The 16,748-nt window shown below is 51.6% G+C and overlaps 7 protein-coding genes across 7 annotated transcripts; 3 read left to right on the forward strand and 4 right to left on the reverse strand.

Annotated features, from left to right (window-relative positions):
- Nucleotides 1–227: 227 nt before the first annotated feature.
- Nucleotides 228–1,336, reverse strand: BU26DRAFT_568499 (uncharacterized protein; the record flags this gene model as incomplete). The annotated part of the gene is made up of 3 exons (XM_033833778.1): nucleotides 228–519; nucleotides 599–1,148; nucleotides 1,315–1,336. 3 exons carry the CDS (start codon nucleotides 1,334–1,336, stop codon nucleotides 228–230), a joined length of 864 nt encoding a protein of 287 aa, XP_033680214.1.
- A 3,395-nt stretch (nucleotides 1,337–4,731) lies between these two features.
- Nucleotides 4,732–6,610, reverse strand: BU26DRAFT_522313 (uncharacterized protein). Its single transcript, XM_033829758.1, has 2 exons — nucleotides 5,626–6,610; nucleotides 4,732–5,576 (listed from the first exon to the last, which is right to left on the reverse strand). Exons 1-2 carry the CDS (start codon nucleotides 6,248–6,250, stop codon nucleotides 4,861–4,863), a joined length of 1,341 nt encoding a protein of 446 aa, XP_033680215.1. The 5' UTR covers nucleotides 6,251–6,610; the 3' UTR covers nucleotides 4,732–4,860.
- A 150-nt stretch (nucleotides 6,611–6,760) lies between these two features.
- Nucleotides 6,761–6,982, forward strand: BU26DRAFT_433568 (heat shock protein DnaJ; the record flags this gene model as incomplete). Its single annotated transcript, XM_033824036.1, has 1 exon — nucleotides 6,761–6,982. A coding segment is annotated over one exon (222 nt), but the record flags the coding sequence as incomplete, so codon positions are not given.
- A 406-nt stretch (nucleotides 6,983–7,388) lies between these two features.
- Nucleotides 7,389–7,622, forward strand: BU26DRAFT_410464 (uncharacterized protein; the record flags this gene model as incomplete). Its single annotated transcript, XM_033822931.1, has 1 exon — nucleotides 7,389–7,622. A coding segment is annotated over one exon (234 nt), but the record flags the coding sequence as incomplete, so codon positions are not given.
- Nucleotides 7,623–9,682: 2,060 nt separating this feature from the next.
- On the forward strand, nucleotides 9,683–10,800 carry BU26DRAFT_608080 (uncharacterized protein; the record flags this gene model as incomplete). The annotated part of the gene is made up of 3 exons (XM_033835815.1): nucleotides 9,683–9,957; nucleotides 10,005–10,557; nucleotides 10,607–10,800. 2 exons carry the CDS (start codon nucleotides 9,683–9,685, stop codon nucleotides 10,543–10,545), a joined length of 816 nt encoding a protein of 271 aa, XP_033680218.1. The 3' UTR covers nucleotides 10,546–10,557; nucleotides 10,607–10,800.
- Nucleotides 10,801–12,605: 1,805 nt separating this feature from the next.
- On the reverse strand, nucleotides 12,606–14,643 carry BU26DRAFT_578963 (uncharacterized protein; the record flags this gene model as incomplete). The annotated part of the gene is made up of 8 exons (XM_033834439.1): nucleotides 12,606–12,725; nucleotides 12,788–12,948; nucleotides 12,985–13,005; nucleotides 13,057–13,269; nucleotides 13,306–13,396; nucleotides 13,460–14,058; nucleotides 14,108–14,241; nucleotides 14,465–14,643. 8 exons carry the CDS (start codon nucleotides 14,641–14,643, stop codon nucleotides 12,606–12,608), a joined length of 1,518 nt encoding a protein of 505 aa, XP_033680219.1.
- Nucleotides 14,644–15,085: 442 nt separating this feature from the next.
- Nucleotides 15,086–15,715, reverse strand: BU26DRAFT_508524 (uncharacterized protein; the record flags this gene model as incomplete). The annotated part of the gene is made up of 2 exons (XM_033827086.1): nucleotides 15,086–15,274; nucleotides 15,572–15,715. The coding sequence occupies 2 exons, from the start codon at nucleotides 15,713–15,715 to the stop codon at nucleotides 15,086–15,088; spliced, it is 333 nt and encodes a 110-aa protein (XP_033680220.1).
- Nucleotides 15,716–16,748: the final 1,033 nt, after the last annotated feature.

Consider the following 16,748-nt stretch of genomic DNA (forward strand, 5'->3'; position numbering starts at 1 on the left):
TCACAGAACTACGGGCAGATTTGCATGTTCTTGCATGGTACTCGGCGGGGAAGAAGGGCACCTTGAACCTTCGGTGGCTGTACGAAGACAGCGAAGACACTGTAAAGATCATGAACAAATGTCCCGCGCATGGTTAAGAGAGGATAGAGTGGTAAGTCTCGCACCGAAAGGGGCGTTATGACACTAATGATATTATAGAGCTATCTTGTCTACCAACATAGTGTAACCTACAGCTCCTCCTCCTCCTCCTCCACGTTACCAGCAACCACGCCCTCCATAGCTTCAACGTTGTCAGCATCCTGAGTCTGCTTTGTACCAACTGGCCTGGGAGCGCTATCGTCTGGAAACAACCAGGGGTAGCGGTCATAGTCTTCAGCGGAAAGGGGCTGTTTGGTCTCTGGATGCAGCCGCCGCTTCTTACACTCGTCGAAATAGCTCCGCCTCTTCTTGTACTTCGCCATCAAAACATTCTCTTGCTTATCCGCGTACTTCTTGCCCACCAGCTGCCCAAATTCAGTCCTGGTCAACCATTCAACGATCGGAAGCTTCTTCGCATCGGGATTTTTCGCTGGATCGGTGTGATACGACTCTCACGTACAGATCCAGACGATACGGCTTCCCACTCTTCGTGAGTTTGGTCATCTCCACGCAAGGTCCAAGCATTTTGATCGTACAGCTCTTCTTTATTGAGGCCTTCCTGACGAACACATCAAACTTGGTATGTAGTTTCTCCTCCTCGTGGTCGTGAAGAGCTTCCGCACCGCCGGGGCCAAGATCGTACCCTTTGATAACTTTGTAAAAAGGGCGGTTATCAGCTCCGGCGTTCACGATGTGACGATCGAAGCGGACGTTCCCTGTTCGACACGGCCGGGTGGCTTCCAACTTCCCGTATTCCGTGCGACCGTCCTCAGGCATGTCCTCCACCGTGCCGTCGTCATCGTCAAACATAAGAAAGTCATCATCGTCCAAGGTCTGAGATTCCGAGGCGATGAAGAGATCCGATGACGACGAAGTTGATGGCTTATGGGAGGTCCCAGAAGCTGATGTAGTACCAGTGCCACGGTCATCGTCACCGGTAGCCTCGTTGCCGTGTTGGTCATGACTGTCGCCGCTGTTGCTATGATTGTTGACATCGATTCCCGAAAGTCCTCCGGAGCATTAGGGGTGGCTCGCACTTGTTGCTTAAGAGAGTCCCGAAGGCCGCTCTTGTCGAGATCGCTTTAGTTTCCCAATCTGCTCGTGAGATAGTTCGTTTGACGGAGAATTCTCAAAATCGAGAGTGCGCTTTCTCCTAGTGCGATTCTCCCTTCGTACCGTTCTTAGATGCGCAAGCCATGTCGATTTATTAGCGCTTATATAGTGCTGCCGCTGCGTTTGTTGGCAACCAGGAAGTCAGTCGAATAGGCCCCAACGAGAATGCCAAGCCTGAAATCCTCACCGAGCACGCACGACTGTAGAGATACGAGCACCCGGCGGAACTTATCTCGCCTTTAGCGCTCTGGCAGCGACACTTTAATCAAACCCGCATCTCTGACTGTACAAGCTCCCCTGGTTCGCGAGGCTTGGGCTGATCTTTTTTTTGCCGGATTCCGAAAGGTGCTGCGGAGTCGCGCTCGAACCTCCGCCTCCCGCCTCCCGCCTCCCGCGTCTCGATGGCACCGCCCGCGCTCCCTTCGCATCTACAGTACAAACAAGTGCCTTCTCCGCCTGTCTAGGTGCTGCTCTCACCTATCTTCCGCCTGGACGAAGTGCCTGTAGCGGATCCCGCCAGTGCAGCGACTATAACCACGAACCACGAACCCTTGTTTGCGAACCCGGGATACATGCTTGGAGAAGGACAACGGCTCGTCGGAGGGACGCTGAGCGGCCCGGGCATTCTGCAGTTAAGGCCACCGCATCGGTTGACCGATGCACGTGCCGAAGCTCGCCTTAGGCGTGTAATGGGTGAGGATAAATCAATGTTATTCGTACTAGGAGATGTGCTGAAAGCTTACGCCCTCTTTGATACAGCTTGAGCATTTTGAACCCCGTTCGCGGACGCGCGAGTACGCCGAATCGAATCGAATTGAATCGTTTCTCTCCCACACGAACGTTTACCCTCTACCTATCTGCTTCTTAACCCTCAACGGAGTGGGATGGGAGCTGCGTCTCTACCCTGACCTCGACTCTTCAGATACCGTTTGTGTTTGTGGACGCCGCCGCAGCTCGTGCGGTACGGGATGCTGCAAATACTGCTCGAGAGATAAATAGCGGAGCACGCGGGTGCGCTATTGACGAGGGCGAGGAACGAGAGCCGGGGGACAAGTATGTTGTATGCGTACGAAGCAGAACGGGCTTACGGTTAACAGCCATCTCTACGTACCAGCTGCGATGGGCGCGGTGTTGCTCGTTAAAGTAATGATTCTGCAGTATTTGCACAGACTCTCGCGACATGATAAAGCATCGGGGTCGGGAACCCCAGTTTCTTTAGATTAGGTCGAACCTCTTTCAGCGTGTAAGAGGCCCTCAGACGAACCTTATAAGCCTCCAAAAAGCCTCTTTTCCTGAACAAACTTGTACATGCGGTGATGAATTCCTTCCAGGAGAAGGATAGCGACGAAAAAGCCACCTGTTTTACCCCTGTTTCCCCCCCTCCCCCCTTCTCAATGCAGAGCCCCTTTTCTCGGCCACAATAACTCTTTGTTCTTGACATCAAGCTCCATACCAAGAATTTCGATATCGGTTTGTTTGCCCGCGGGATAGGAGGTCACTGTAAGTGCCAGGCTGGTGGGCATGCTGCACGATGCTCTGGCTGTGAGCAGGGGGTTCGCTCAGTAGTCCTGGGGGCAAGCATAGGAGAACGCGGAGCCCTCGCCAAGTTGACTAACTAGGCAGCCTAAAGTGTTCCCGAAAGCTCTGTCAGGCCGACATGCGCTGAGTAACTGCCTATTCTCGACCGCTTAACAGTCTTCACAGGCCAAGGGGCCCTGTGCGATTGGGGTTCTACATTTGCGTTAGTAGCTAATTTCGCAACGCAACATGTATAAACACGTACTGAATAATTTCCTCAATTAAGCGTAGGTTAAGTACCTCCATCAATACGACGTTAGTACCTGGGACCAGCACTTCTTCCAGCAGCTCGTGGTTCTGGATGTAGATGATGTACGTGACCTCACCGTTAACATCAGATACATTGACATCGCCAAACTCGAAACTGGACTGCGGAACGACTGGCGGCTGTCCGCTCATCATTACGAACTATATGCAGCAGTTAGCTAACGTCCGTTGAATTAATTTGCAATCACTAACAAGTGAACCCGGGATTAGCACTTGCGAGACTAAACCCATCCGGTCTTCATAGAGTTCCTCCTCGTCATCGACAGGTCCTACCGCGAGATTTGCGCTGCCGCCCGCAACAAAGTCGACGTATAGCCAGTCAGACTCGGCCAAGATCTCGGCGACAACTAGGATAGTCCACGTCGTATCCATACCAACAGAGCTTTGCTAAAGCTGTCGGGGGGATCAATGCGAAAGGGTCAGCGTAAGTCGAGGCTCGAGAGACAACCGCCCGGGGAGCGGAGCCGGAATTGGGAAATGGCGAAATTGGGAATGGTATCCTAAGAAGTAGCGGCTCTTTGCGGAAGTTGAGGGTGTGGCTGAGCGTTAAGAGGTAAATTGAAATTTGTGCGCTTACTTTACGTCTCTTACTTCACCCCAAAGCCCAGCCGCCTTCACACCGTCTAAAAGACCCTATTAACTCGACTCACAGTTATTCACAACTTCATCATACGTGTAAGATGCGGGACAGCGCGACGAATGAGTTGCAACGGCATGCTTTGGTATACAGCGACTAGCAGCACGCCTGCTGACCTGCCTGCTGTGGGTCTGGCTGTCAAGCTCCGGAGGTTATGAGACCTGCGCTCCCGTGCTCACTGTGGTTAGCATGGACGCCCTATGCTCAGCTAGCGGTTGATAAAGATGCTAAAAGCGCAGATCTACAGGGAAATGAGACGAAGGCTAGTAGGCCTGGTGGCAGGTGGCGCCCTTCCGGCCGGGAGTGCTGACGCGGACGATCCTGAAGCTGAGGTTGTTGTTTAGTCAGCAAGACAGCGCGGACCATGTGCATCGTCGGAGGGGTCCCTTAATGCGAGAGGCTGCGCTAACACCCACAGAAAATCCAATTTTGCTGGACGAGTCTACGCTTGCTTCTCATCGTCGTAAGCTTCCTTGCCTCTTTCCAAATAATCACCTACTAATCTGCTATCCCGTTAACCCAATTATCGTTCCTGACGATCTAGCGTGCCGCACGCTGAAACGGAAACGCGATGGCAGCCGTCCAGGTGGTGAGAGGTGCTATCCTCGCCGGAAGCGACAGGTGCGACGGGAGGAGGTCTCGGACGTGGTTGATTGAGAGGCGGGCACATACCGGGCGCTCTTTTACGGTGACTGTTCATATCCTTCTTTTGGGGCTAGCCTTCAGTCGTCGGTGCCAGCAGCTCCTTGGTGTGGACCCAAGTGTAGAGGATTTGCAAGAGTTTGAAGAGCGCAATGATGTACGCGGTTTCCGTGCATCCTTGGATGACCTCAACCTTTTCCACCATTGCCCGTGCTCACAGGGTCTCCAAGAGATTGTCCAGTTGTGATTTGAGCCATCTGGCCGTCTTCTTATCTCCAGCTTGCCGTGCCGCATCCGACGAGTGTTGTAAGCACGTTAGAGTTGTGGACTATCACCATTTGCATGAGCGTTTGCGGTCACGTTTGTATTGCAGCAGCGGCAAGGTGCCCCTGCCCTACGATATGACTTCGAATTTCTCCATCTGATCCTATAGCAATTTGCGCCGTTAGACTTCAGCACTCCAGAAAACGCCGTCCTGCTTCACTCTATTCCACTCTAGCTAAAACTCTGTCTTTCTTGATTGCGTTCCGTTCTGCCGTATACACCTCTAGCTGCTTCCTTTTCTTTTCCACGAAGGCATCAAGCTCGGGCTGGGGGGGAGATGCCAGATTACTGATATCAGGGAGCATCTCACAAATGGCTTTCCATGCTGGGTTGTCAGCAGCCGTGAAACAGCCATATACCAGTTCGTGAAACCAGAATCTGCCGTCGCTTAGAGACTTCCGCATGAGGTTGGAAAGCCTATGGTCCTGAGTTCTTCTGCTCTCTTCGAGTTCCAGCTCGCTGAGAAAAAGCTCTAGGCAAGCCATGTATCGCTGAAATTGTGAGCCATTAGGCACTTCCCAGAGGATTGGTTTCGTAATTAGAAGCCATCGCGGCGCTGAGCTAAACATTTGGTACGGCGCGGTGTATGCCCACTCCCAGTCTATTACTGCAATTATCTTGAGATCGCTCGCGTTGTTGACAATCATATTCCCGTAGCGGAAATCATCGCATATTAGTCTGAAGCTGGTCTGATTGTACTTGTCGTCAGCGACGAAACGTGGAAGGACGGCGTTAAATTGGTGACGGAAGTTGTATTTGGCTCGAGCGTCATCCTCGTTGTCAATTGAGTTAGGTTGCTCGTGCAGTTGCTCCATGTCTTGCTCAGCAACGTTGTAAAAGTATTCCCTCGCAGAGGAAAACGGTACCAAGCGGTGACCTTGTTACAATTAGTTTCGCCATATAAATAAGGCTAGGACTTACAATACCTCTAACTTTTACTCCCGAATGTGCCTCTATTTCTTGCATCTTTAGAGTTATTGGGCTCAGATCCGCGTGAATACTCTGGTCGTCCCGGATTGATAGAGACCCGATATTAGGAAACTCTAATGCTGAAAGTTCGAGGTAAAACTCCGCTATTTGGCGAAACACAATACGCAGGTCGCGTTCACTAATGTCGGTTCGTAGTGTTCGTTTCTCAGGCGCTTCCCGCCAAAGATTACCAAGTGACTCTCCATCACGGATGTAATCCATTATGATAAAAGGGCCCAATCCTAAATTGTTTGACAGACCCCAGGCATGAACCTTAGGCACCGGAATTTTAGTTTTTTCCCTGACCAAGCACATTACGGCGACCTCTCGACGTAACTTCTCATCGCAGTCCATAACTCTTCCAGGAACAGGAAACCGAATTAACCATTCCACATTGTCCTCAAAACGCAGACGGCAGCTCCAATTAAAGGAGCCACAGTAGTCGCTGATAATTGTGCTCGATTGGCCATCTCGGTAAGAAGAGACCCAATCGGCTATACGGAACTTTTGCTCACGAAACTTGCTGAACCATCTGAGAGCCAGCGCCTCATGTGCAAGCTCTGCCCGCTCATCCCAGTCCATGTATAGGGATGTATAGGAATAGCTGGGCCTATAGTTCTAGTGGCGCACCGTTGAAGGGAAGCGTGTGTAACGGCGGTAAAGGGCGATGAAGCGGAGCGAGACCGGAGGACAGCGAAGGCGTGGAGAGGGGCGAAGCGAGGCAGGCAGACGTAGTGGGAGGCAGACGTAGTGGGAGGCAGACGTGGTGGGAGGCAGACGTGGTGGGAGGCAGACGCAAAAGAGAAGTCAGACTGGTTAAAGGCACGCAACAAGATACGGCAAGAGGGTAAGAGAAGCAAAGCAAGCTTAGATCACGGAGAGAGGCGAGAGTAAAAGAGAACAAAGGTGAGCGTGTCAGTAGGAATGTTGGTGAAGGACGGAAAGAGAGCATATCGGTAAGGCGATTGCACCACGCTCCATCTGGTCGAAGATGCTTGGCGAGCAAACGGCGACAAAACGCGTCCATCACACCAACCTGCACACACTTCTCATTATGCTCGCCATACATCACACCCTCCCAACGCGCCCGCCATGACGAATCGCTCGTATTACGATGTATTGGGTGTTAAGCCTACGGCACACTTTCTAGATATCAAGAAGGCCTTCTACAGGCTATCGCTGTACAACCACCCTGACAAGACGCACCACTTGCACCCAGTCGAACGCAACGCCCGAACCGAGCGATTCAAGATCATCAATAACGCCTACGAAGTGCTGAACGATCAGCAGAGGCGAAAGTGGTACGACAAGCACGAGATGGGGCAGCGCGCCAGTCACGACCCCGACGCGTACACATGGCGCGACCATGGCACATACAAGGCGTACGCGGAGCCCGAGGACGATGAGGACAGGGATGATGAGTACAGGGAGCCCGAGAATACCGCCAGAGGCGACGAGGACACGCACAGGAACTCTGCAGGAGGACGCCGCTGCCACTGGACGCGTTCGAGGCCGGTGGACGAGGAGCAGCCATTTCCAAAAGGCGACGAATGGTCCCACCGACAACGACGAGCATCGAACAACTCCTCGCAGCGTGACAGGCAGCGAGGAAACAGAGACAGCTCGCCCATCATCGTCGACTCCGACGACGAGCACTCAACGCCACCGAGGCGCAGCACGAACAGCAGGCGGAGGCGGGCACGAGAGGAGAGGCGGGCCCAAGAAGAGCGGGCGGCAGCGGAAAAGCAGGCCCAAGAAGAAGAGCGGGCGGCAGCGGAAAAGCAGGCCCAAGAAGAGCGGGCAGCGGAAAAGCAGGCCCGAGAAGAGCGGGCGGCAGCGGAAAAGCAGGCCCAAGAAGAAGAGCGGGCGGCAGCGGAAAAGCAGGCCCAAGAAGAAGAGCGGGCAGCAGCGGAAAAGCAGGCCCGAGAAGAGCGGGCGGCAGCGGAAAAGCAGGCCCAAGAAGAAGAGCAGGCAACAGAGAAGCGGGCAGCAAAGCAAGTAGAAGAAGACAGCGAGGATGCACCCGACCCAACGCGGAAACGCAAGAGACGGCAGGACGATGATAAACCACTGAAGAGCAAGACCCGACGTAGGCACCCCGGGTCCCTAGGGGACTTCTCGTCCAATCAATCGCCAACGCATGCCGACTAGTACAGCTTTCCCACACCACGATACAATGCGACCGAGTACCTAGTCAAGTTAGAACCGCAGCACTTCGTGTACGAGCGGGACCTCACACACCTTCGCGCGCTCGGGCAGTTACTGGACCGGTATCAGCATCGAGAGGCTACGGTGGTGGGTGTGGTGAGACCGGAAAAAGATCGGGCGTGTAAGAAGAGCACCTTCGCCGAGTATGTGGTGGTCGCGACGCATGGCAATTAGTCTCCACAGCTCCGCGTCCGCCCTTTCGACATCAAAGGACGCCCGCTACCGTCGTGGGGAAACATGCGGTCCAGCTCCATCCAACACGGCCACGTACCCATCCTCGGGTACTGGCTCGAGCCGTTCGACAGCAAGCTTTGTTCGGAGCTGAACGAATTTCTTAGGCAACTGCAAGGGGACGAGGATGAGTAATCTCGCACAGCTCTACAACACCAACCTGATGCGGGGCGCGCCCTAAGTGCACGATCGCAGCTATCTCCTATATCGCAGCCCGGTAGATTTACAATGGCGGAGCGAGCGCTAGCGGATGCTGGCTGGGACAGGAAGGTAACACTTGATAATCTGACGCAAGCGCTGCGCAAGGCGACAGTGTGGCGGCTATAGTGACTACCTTTGCTAATAGAGGGTTTCTTGTGTATGAGGCCATAGTCGCTAGATCTGAGGCAGGCCACGCGGATGCGGCTAGACCAGCATCTCTAGTAGCGGACTGGTAAGGAACGAAAGGACGACCACCCCGAACCTGGTGAGAACCACCCCGAACCTGGTGAGAACCACCCTGAACCTGGTGACGACCACCCGGCAGTAGGGGCGCTTTAGAACGGTTGATTTGATACCTGAGGATCTGAATTTTACGACTAATAGTATCCTGTGCCGACTAGCTATCGTCTAGTGTGAGAGGGGTGAGGAGGCCTCGTGTCTCCAAACCTGTGATCAGCAGTGGAATGGGGAAAACCTACACCCAATGTCCTTAAGTTTATCGAGAAACGAATCACTACGTGTGCGAAAGGCAGTGTTTCTTAACTACTTAAAGAAAATGTAACAAGTTAACTACAAAGGAGTGAATCTAGAAGCGGAAACGAGCGTGTTTATGTGCTCCTCCTGAGTTCCGGCCAGCGACGCCGGTCAGCCAATTAGAGTAGATCTGTGGATCTGTGGATCTGTGGAATACAGATCCACGGATCCACGAATCCATCACGTGACTCCCTCGCGTAGTTACGGGTCTCGAACATTCTAATAGTCCTCCATGTCCAATCCGTCGCTATTAAGAAGAAGCCATCGCGGCCTCGCGCATGCTGCGTCCCAAATCAGTCAACGTCCTCTGGGCTCCCGGCGAGGGTCCCGAGACCGAGCTGGTTTCGGACGAGTCCAACGGTGCCAAGGATACGATGTCGTGGGTACGAGGACCGTTCGTAACATCTAGCGTATAGAAGCCCAGCCCAACGCGGGGCATACCGCTTATGCACTTCGTTCAGGCACGCCTGGTCAAAGCTGGTAGGTGATTCTACTACGCTACCCTCGCTATGGGTATATAGGATCCCTTGGACCTGCAACGTGGGGGCATGGTGCTGGACGAAAGCTCGGAAGTCGGGCAAGTGGGGTAGTCTGGTGTTGAGGTCGGCGGCGTCCTCCATATGGTGTAGTAGCTTAAGGTCGATGGGTAGGCGGAGACGCCGTAGTAGCGGGAAATGCCCGGGGATTAGTCGTAGCAGGGCTCGGTAGAGGGAAGCGAAGGTCGATGTTAAGACCGCTTCTAAGGTGGAAAACGAAAAAAGAAAGCGCAATGCGGATGCATCAGCGAGACTCCGCCGGAAACGAAACGAGGAACGCGAAACCATCGCACATCTCAAACAAATGGCTGAGCATTACCGGAACGAGAGGGACTATTTCAAGTCCGCCCTTTCCCAGCAGCCCGGCGCTGAGCAGCACTACGAGAGGCCTCCGTCACCTTGCCTCCGGCGATCATCCTCCGCAACTTCGCCATCCTCGACTAGTGTCAATTCTGCAGGGTCTCTGGTTCCAGGCAAGGCCGACGACCTTTGCTTTGACGCCGTGGGAAACCGAACTTCCGTTACCTCCACTGTGGATGAGGAGGCAACTCTCTCCCCAGTCACACCCGCTCCAGCCAAGTCAGTATCTATTGAACAACATTAGCTGTTAGTTGACCACCTTCTAGCATGGAACGGTCGCCGCTACCCTCCGCCGATAAGTGGCCGTCGCAATCTTCCAATAGACTTTACACTATGACGCGGCTCAAACGCGACGGTAACGCCGTCCTCATACACCCAGACCTGTGGGGAATCCTATTAACCGACCCGGGGCGTGAAGATGATTGGGTAATACCCAATACTGAGGGAGGAGACATCTGTCGGCTTAGCTACTTTGAAGTAGCCTCCCGTGCGAGTCTGATCCAAGCATGTGGTCGGCGGTACCAAGCTTGGGCGGCTAATACGGTCGTGGAGCAAATGCAGCTACTGGCGTGGAAGGAACTGGGCCAGAAGGACATATTGATCGACCGACGTCGCCTCTGCGAGCTGATTGTGCTGGTCTACAAGAGAGTTCAAATATGGATGATTTTAGATAATTTAGTTGCCACTGGGAAGTTTTTGTACTTTGGGCAGAGCACGTACGTTCTGATATTGAGCACTGGCATCGCCCATGTGTCTATGGCGGAATGGTTCGAAAACAAGGTTGAGATTAAAGAGGTCGAAGAATGACTTCACTCAAAGGCAAGCTTCTCCTCATCCTGAACCTCGTTCAACCTAACCTTGCTACTAGTCACCCAGAACCGGACCGCGCCAGGTCTGTATCGACGGCAGAGCGCGAACCCACAACGGCGCCAGAGCCCACGGCGGCGGAAAGGGGTGGGCTTAGAAGGATAGCACCGCTCTTTGCAGCTCCAACGCCCTTGATCACTATGTACAAGATATAGAGATGACGCCACCGGCGAGGAGATTCAAGTAAGGGTTGGGAAGTCATCATGGTTAGCATGCCATTGGTGGGGGATGCACGATTCTTTCCTTTGTTTACCAAGCTTCACCCGATACTTGTTTAATTTATCCTTTTGCTGTGAACGAGCGTATAGGGCAGTGACAGGCTATCTGCAACCAAGGCCTCGCACTTTAGCCTTTTGCCACGCCTCAGAATTCTTCCTGCCCTCCCTCTCAATGGACCTTGCAAATGGATCCGAAAATCAAATGGAAAGGGTCAAATGGAAAGGGTCAAATGGAAAGGGTCATGAGCTACCGCTGATTCGGTACTATAAATCGACCCCAATTTATTCGCGAATGGATGATGGGAGACAATACTTCTGGCAGGATGCATTTCGGAAATCAGCCTGAGAGTGTTTTGGACTGGAACGATATTTTGACTCTCTTATGCGATCGTTAACGCTTCGTAGTCTCATAGTTCTGAGTTTTCCGAATGTTTCCTGTTCTCTTGAGCCTCTAGAGCCTTGGTTCTTGACAGCGTGCCGATTAAGGCGCCAAAGCGGACGACGAACAAGTGATATCTCGCCGCCGGAAGGACATGCATAATCCAGAGCCGAGCAGGTTGGCGGAAGCAAGCATCAGCTTAGGTTCGGAGATAGGATGCGGTAGAATCTATGGACAATGGGCATGGCGGGCGCGACCACCAACGTCGCATTGCGCTTTCCATCCTTAGGACCCCAATCAGACAGCTCCTCTAGCACCTTCCAAGCCTTCGCGCTCCAACGATACCCATAGGAGGAAGCTGCAGCCGGAATGAACCCGTGTCGACGTGACGATTCGATCCGAGTGCGATCGAGATGCTCGTCGTCCAGCGTCTGGGCAGTTCAATCCGGTATTGGATGGATAAAACGGATAGAGTTATGAAAACCCTGCACACCAGGGGAGAATTTTTGGGTACGGCAACTACCGTACATAATTCCCCTTCTCAGCGCTTTAGTGCTCACTCCTTCTCCCATTATGTGCGACTACACGCAAGTTCAGTACAAGTGTTCGCACTTACGATACACAGTACGGGCTTGGTGCACCAAATATCAGGAGACGCAGAAACGGTGCCAGCCAAATGTAGTTGCTGTGTAAGAAGAGCCAACATTCAATTGAACTCGATACTAATCCGTTATATAGAGAATACAGACTCGACGATTGCGGTTCGTCCAACCCATTGCCCTACCTTCCTCGCGCTAACTGGGCCTTCTTAAAGGCGATTGCAAAGGTTCCGCCAGCGGAAGGGTCTGAAATGGAAAGGATCAGGAGTCGGTAGCAATTACGAGAAGAGAACGAACGCTTTACTCCAGGGAAATGTCATGGGGATACCCAACCTTTGCCATGGGGGATAACACACGAGTCTGTTATCCCGCTAGCGAAAGACATCGCGAAAGTAACTGCGTAACCCAGAGCAAGCCGCTTGCCTTTCTTTAATAAGCGTGTCTGTAGTAATGACAGAATATAAGTTAATCTCCTACGGGCTCTTCTCCAAGTGCCTCGTCGTCCCATTGCTATTGTTCGACCAACTGCCTCACTCGATAGCTCGTAGCCCAGCCAATTTCGACCTCGATGTCGCGGAGAAGGCTGCATACTACTTGGCGCTCTCTAGGATCGCTTAGGCATTGGCCAGCAGTAAACAGTGGCTGAACAGATTGGATGCGGACAGCCTCGTCTGGTCGAGCTAGAGATATGCCAATAATCTCGCGGGCGGACGCCTGACATGCAGCCAGCACGAATTGATAAGTGTATTGAGCGACTACAGTAGTATAGCACGGTATGGACTCGTGTGGCTTGTTCATCAGCAGCTAAATCTTGCTCATGTAGTAGTATTGCATAGTTAACGCGCACATAGGAATGCTGTACCAAATCTTAGGAAAGCCGATATCGTTCCCAGGGATGCGAGTAGAGTCGATTCTGGCGCACGGCTGGAAAATTTTCGGCAACCCGTCGTACCATCTACATCGACGCGGGAGGGTCCAAAATCCACAGGGTCCTCACCGGCGGCCATGAAGTTGACGAGCTTCGACATGAGCCACACAAGTGCATTGCAGATAAGGTCCTCTTTTATAATAATGTCGCCCTCTAGATAGCCGGTTTTAGTTGTGTTGCTAGGGACAATGTATCCATGCTCGTCGATAAGAAGGCTAGCTTCCTTCTATAGAGAGAGCTCTTCGATGTTAAGACGGGTTCGACTCTTAGTGATGACTACATTGTGAAAGTTAGTTAAGGCTATCGAAGTAGGCAGAGCGCACTCACACGCTGCCAGCATATCCTGCCGGGCTATGTTCCAGAATATCGCGCGACGTGCTCTAGAGATAAACCCAAGATTAGCGGAGTTGATTGTTGGAGGGGGTGTTTGTATCTGTACAAGAAGAGACTCCGCGCCGTTCAAATGCTTAAACCACTCTGCCATAGAGACGTCCAGAAACTCGTATATGCAGAGGATCGCTAAAGCCGCGAGCAGCTTATCTATGTCAGTCCGCTAGTTCACATTGCTTGAGGCACGGCGCTGTTTGCGAAGGGGACTAGTATCCCCGTGTAATAGACCGCTTTTAGAATCTGGTTCTGGCATAATGGTCGAATCAGCCTTCAAAGCCTGGAGCAGGAGCGACACGGCAGCATCGTAGTATTACGTGGCTTTGTGGTACCAGTCCACTACGTGAGAGCCTGGGTAGGGCTCCATCCGAGCCTGGCGCGTCGTGACGGGCTTCCGCCCTTGCACACGTGTTAGGGCTTTGGCAGAGTAGGCGACCGCGGCGTACTTTAAGAGGGGATTGTCTCGCGCTTTAACTGGTACGTAGGAAGAAAAGTACCTATTTAGATCAAAGAGATCTATCCAGTGGCCAGTGCGTTCAGAAAACCACCGTAGGAGATATGCAATCTCGTGATCCCGTTCGACCGCGGTCTCCGTGCCAGTATGGGATGGCGACCGTTGGCTGGCAGCGATTGAGCTCAGGTGGGGTATCTGGCCGGGATCAGATGGCGACGGAATCCGGGGGTCGATGGGAGGCGGTGTCATTGACGATGTCGGCTGTGAGATCATCGGTGGTCGTTCATAGCAAGGAGCCGGATCTGTTTCTGGAGTGAAGCGTAAGGACGCGCCGTTGGTCGCATAGGTATGGACCTCGGGCCCGGTGCTGGAGGGCGTGCTGGCGTTGTCAAGTGTGTTGGAGCGTGGCGACCGCGACGTAACAGGCAATGTCCTTAGCTCTGGGCTGGGGGGATCTAGATACGGATTGGTCGTGTTGATGAATGACACTGGAGGATTATTAGAGCTTGGGAATCGCTATAGAGGAAGGGCGCAAACCATTCTTGGGAATATCGAGCCAGACAGTGTTATTACCGAAGGTGTCCTTGTATGCGTAGAAGCTCTTAGGAGCATCTGTGGAGCTGTCCCCGTTCATTGAGGCGTTTTGCTCGTGGCAAAGGATGAGGCCCGAACTTGGGACGCATTCGCAGGAAGATTTGCAGCATTAGCCGCACGAGGGCTTGTTTTCGTCGCACTTGAGCTTCCGCCTGCGACAAGTCAAGCTGGCAAGGCATGTCAGGAGATGGTAGAGCAGTAGAGCAGCTGGAGAGGTCTACTTGCCATCCTGTTCGTGAGCGCACTGTTCGTGGGCGCATTTCTGCAACCAGCTTGTTGGTCCTTGGGCTCTTCTCACACTTTTTATCGGCGGTCGCCTTCCGCTTCTTCTGGGCCTTCCGCTTCTTCTGGGCCTCCGGCTTGTAATCGTGGACCCGTTTCATATAATCGATGGGATTGTAGCGGCGGGGGAAGCCGTAATCACCTCGCTCACAGTCGGGAAAACGGCACAGGTGGGGTCGATTGCCGTGGCCGTGCATACCATGGGCCTCTCGTTCATGGCGAAGGAGGCAGGCACTCGAAGAGAATGGGGGACTTTTGCACTCCTTGCAGGAGAACGGCTTCAAATGGGAATCCACGTACTTGCTACAAGTCTGTTAGCAAAGCTCTAGACTAGTCAGCCCACTTACTTATAGTTACACTTCAGCCGCGTTGGCTTGTGGCTACACGCTTCCGTCCTATTATACGGGCAATGGTACTCCCCATTCTCGTCTGCTTGAGCCAAGTACAGTGGATGGCTCTGGGCTACCTCGCCCTGCTCTTCATCCACACGATTAGCCTTGGCGGCGTCATTGGGAGACAGAATGTCGTCCTCGTCCAGGTTGGACTAAGTTGCCAGAGTGGACGCAGTCTCGTCGTGCGCATTCCTGCGACAATAATTAGACTACTTTCGACGGGCTTTTATTAGGGGGAGGTTAGCTCTTACATCGGCTTAAATGGCTGTGACTGGGCGATGTCCGTCTGCGCCATGTTGGTGCCGGCGACGCTAATTGGCGACATAATCAGCGAAGCATAGCTAGCATCGTTCGGGTCTTGGGTCGAGCACAACGTGGTATCAATGCCCTGCATCGTGCTAGGGTACGAAGTATACGCGAATGAACCAGCGTAATTCTAAACGGCATTGTTCTACGAAAAGGGCTCTAAGGCGTTAACGAACGCATAGGGTGCGCAGTCCTGGTCTGAAAGGAAATTGGTATAAGCAAAGGGACTCTCTCCAGCGTTAATTTCTGCGGCGGCAGATGGCAGATGCGCCTGGCTCATGTTCTGGGTATCCGGAAAAGTGGCCATATGCTGACCTAACGGGCTCCTGGAGTCAAGAATAGGCCAATATCCTCGTGGTAACGTGATATTAGGCTAGCTGGCGTGCAAGAGAGATGCAGACAAGTCAACAGGCGGTGGTGTCCCTACTGAGGACGTTGGCGGTGAGGCCGGAGTGAAGGGGTCATTGGCCGCAAGGGAATTAATCTCGGGTCCGGTGCTGGAGGACGCGCTGGTAAAGCTGGCAAGGAGTGTTAGAGGGTGGGAGAGCAGCAGGAGAGGTCTACTTGCCATCTGGTTCGCGAGCGTATTCCGACAACAGCTATCTAAGCTTAAATCTGCTTACGACAAGTGCCTCATGCTTGAGAGTAGTCGCGATGCTTTGCAGCTTCTATACTAGGTGTTTCCAGGCTTATATCAACGCTATTAAACGGCGCTCAGGAGGGGGCTTAGCATTATACTGTTTTATCAGGTTCGCGCCAACGCTGCGGCATGCAACTCGTGGCATAACGCTATAAGAAGCAGTCGTCGCAACACGAGGGTGTAGTCTATATTGTGCTCCGCGACAGTACAGATAGTTTAGCTAGAATTAATTTAAGAGTGTTTTAGAAAGGTAGATTTCGCTACTTACCTGGGATACAAAACTATAGTCTAGCTAGAGAAATAATATTCTATTAAAACTCTTAAACTATTTATACAAGCTTATATAATACTTTATAATAGAAAGTCTATTAATAAGCTTATTAATATATATAAAGAGCTTATATTTATAATCTTTATTAGTAATAGATTAAATATTATAATAGAGTAATTTACTCTTATAAATCTCTTTATTAACTTTAATATATATTCTACTTTTTAAGAATTATATAAGTTAGAGTTACTAACGTACTTTATAAGCGAACCGACTATATAAGCAAGCCGACTACCTTTTTCTTAGCAAGAAAATTAACGAAAATTAACACGTTTTTCTTAAATAACTAAGCGAAACCTTAATATTTTTCTATAAAAATTTATATATATATTTCTTAGAGTATATTACACCTTATACTATAGTTATACTAAGAGATACTACCTAATTAAAAAGCTATACGTATTTAGATAACTTTTAAGAAAAATCTAGTTTACTTCTAGTTAGTACTATTATAGCTCTATAATAATCTATAAAACTTATAGTATATAGTATCTATAACCTAGTAAAGGTTTCTAGAAAATTTCTATAGAGCTAGCTATTCTAGATATAGCGTAATAAGAGATAGAAGTTAGAAAAATATCTTCTTTAGAGTTTTCTCTTCTAACTATATATATATATATAGTTAATCTAGCT

Source organism: Trematosphaeria pertusa (genome assembly GCF_010094035.1).
Source record: "Trematosphaeria pertusa strain CBS 122368 unplaced genomic scaffold BU26scaffold_13, whole genome shotgun sequence".
Lineage (NCBI taxonomy): Eukaryota > Fungi > Ascomycota > Dothideomycetes > Pleosporales > Trematosphaeriaceae > Trematosphaeria > Trematosphaeria pertusa.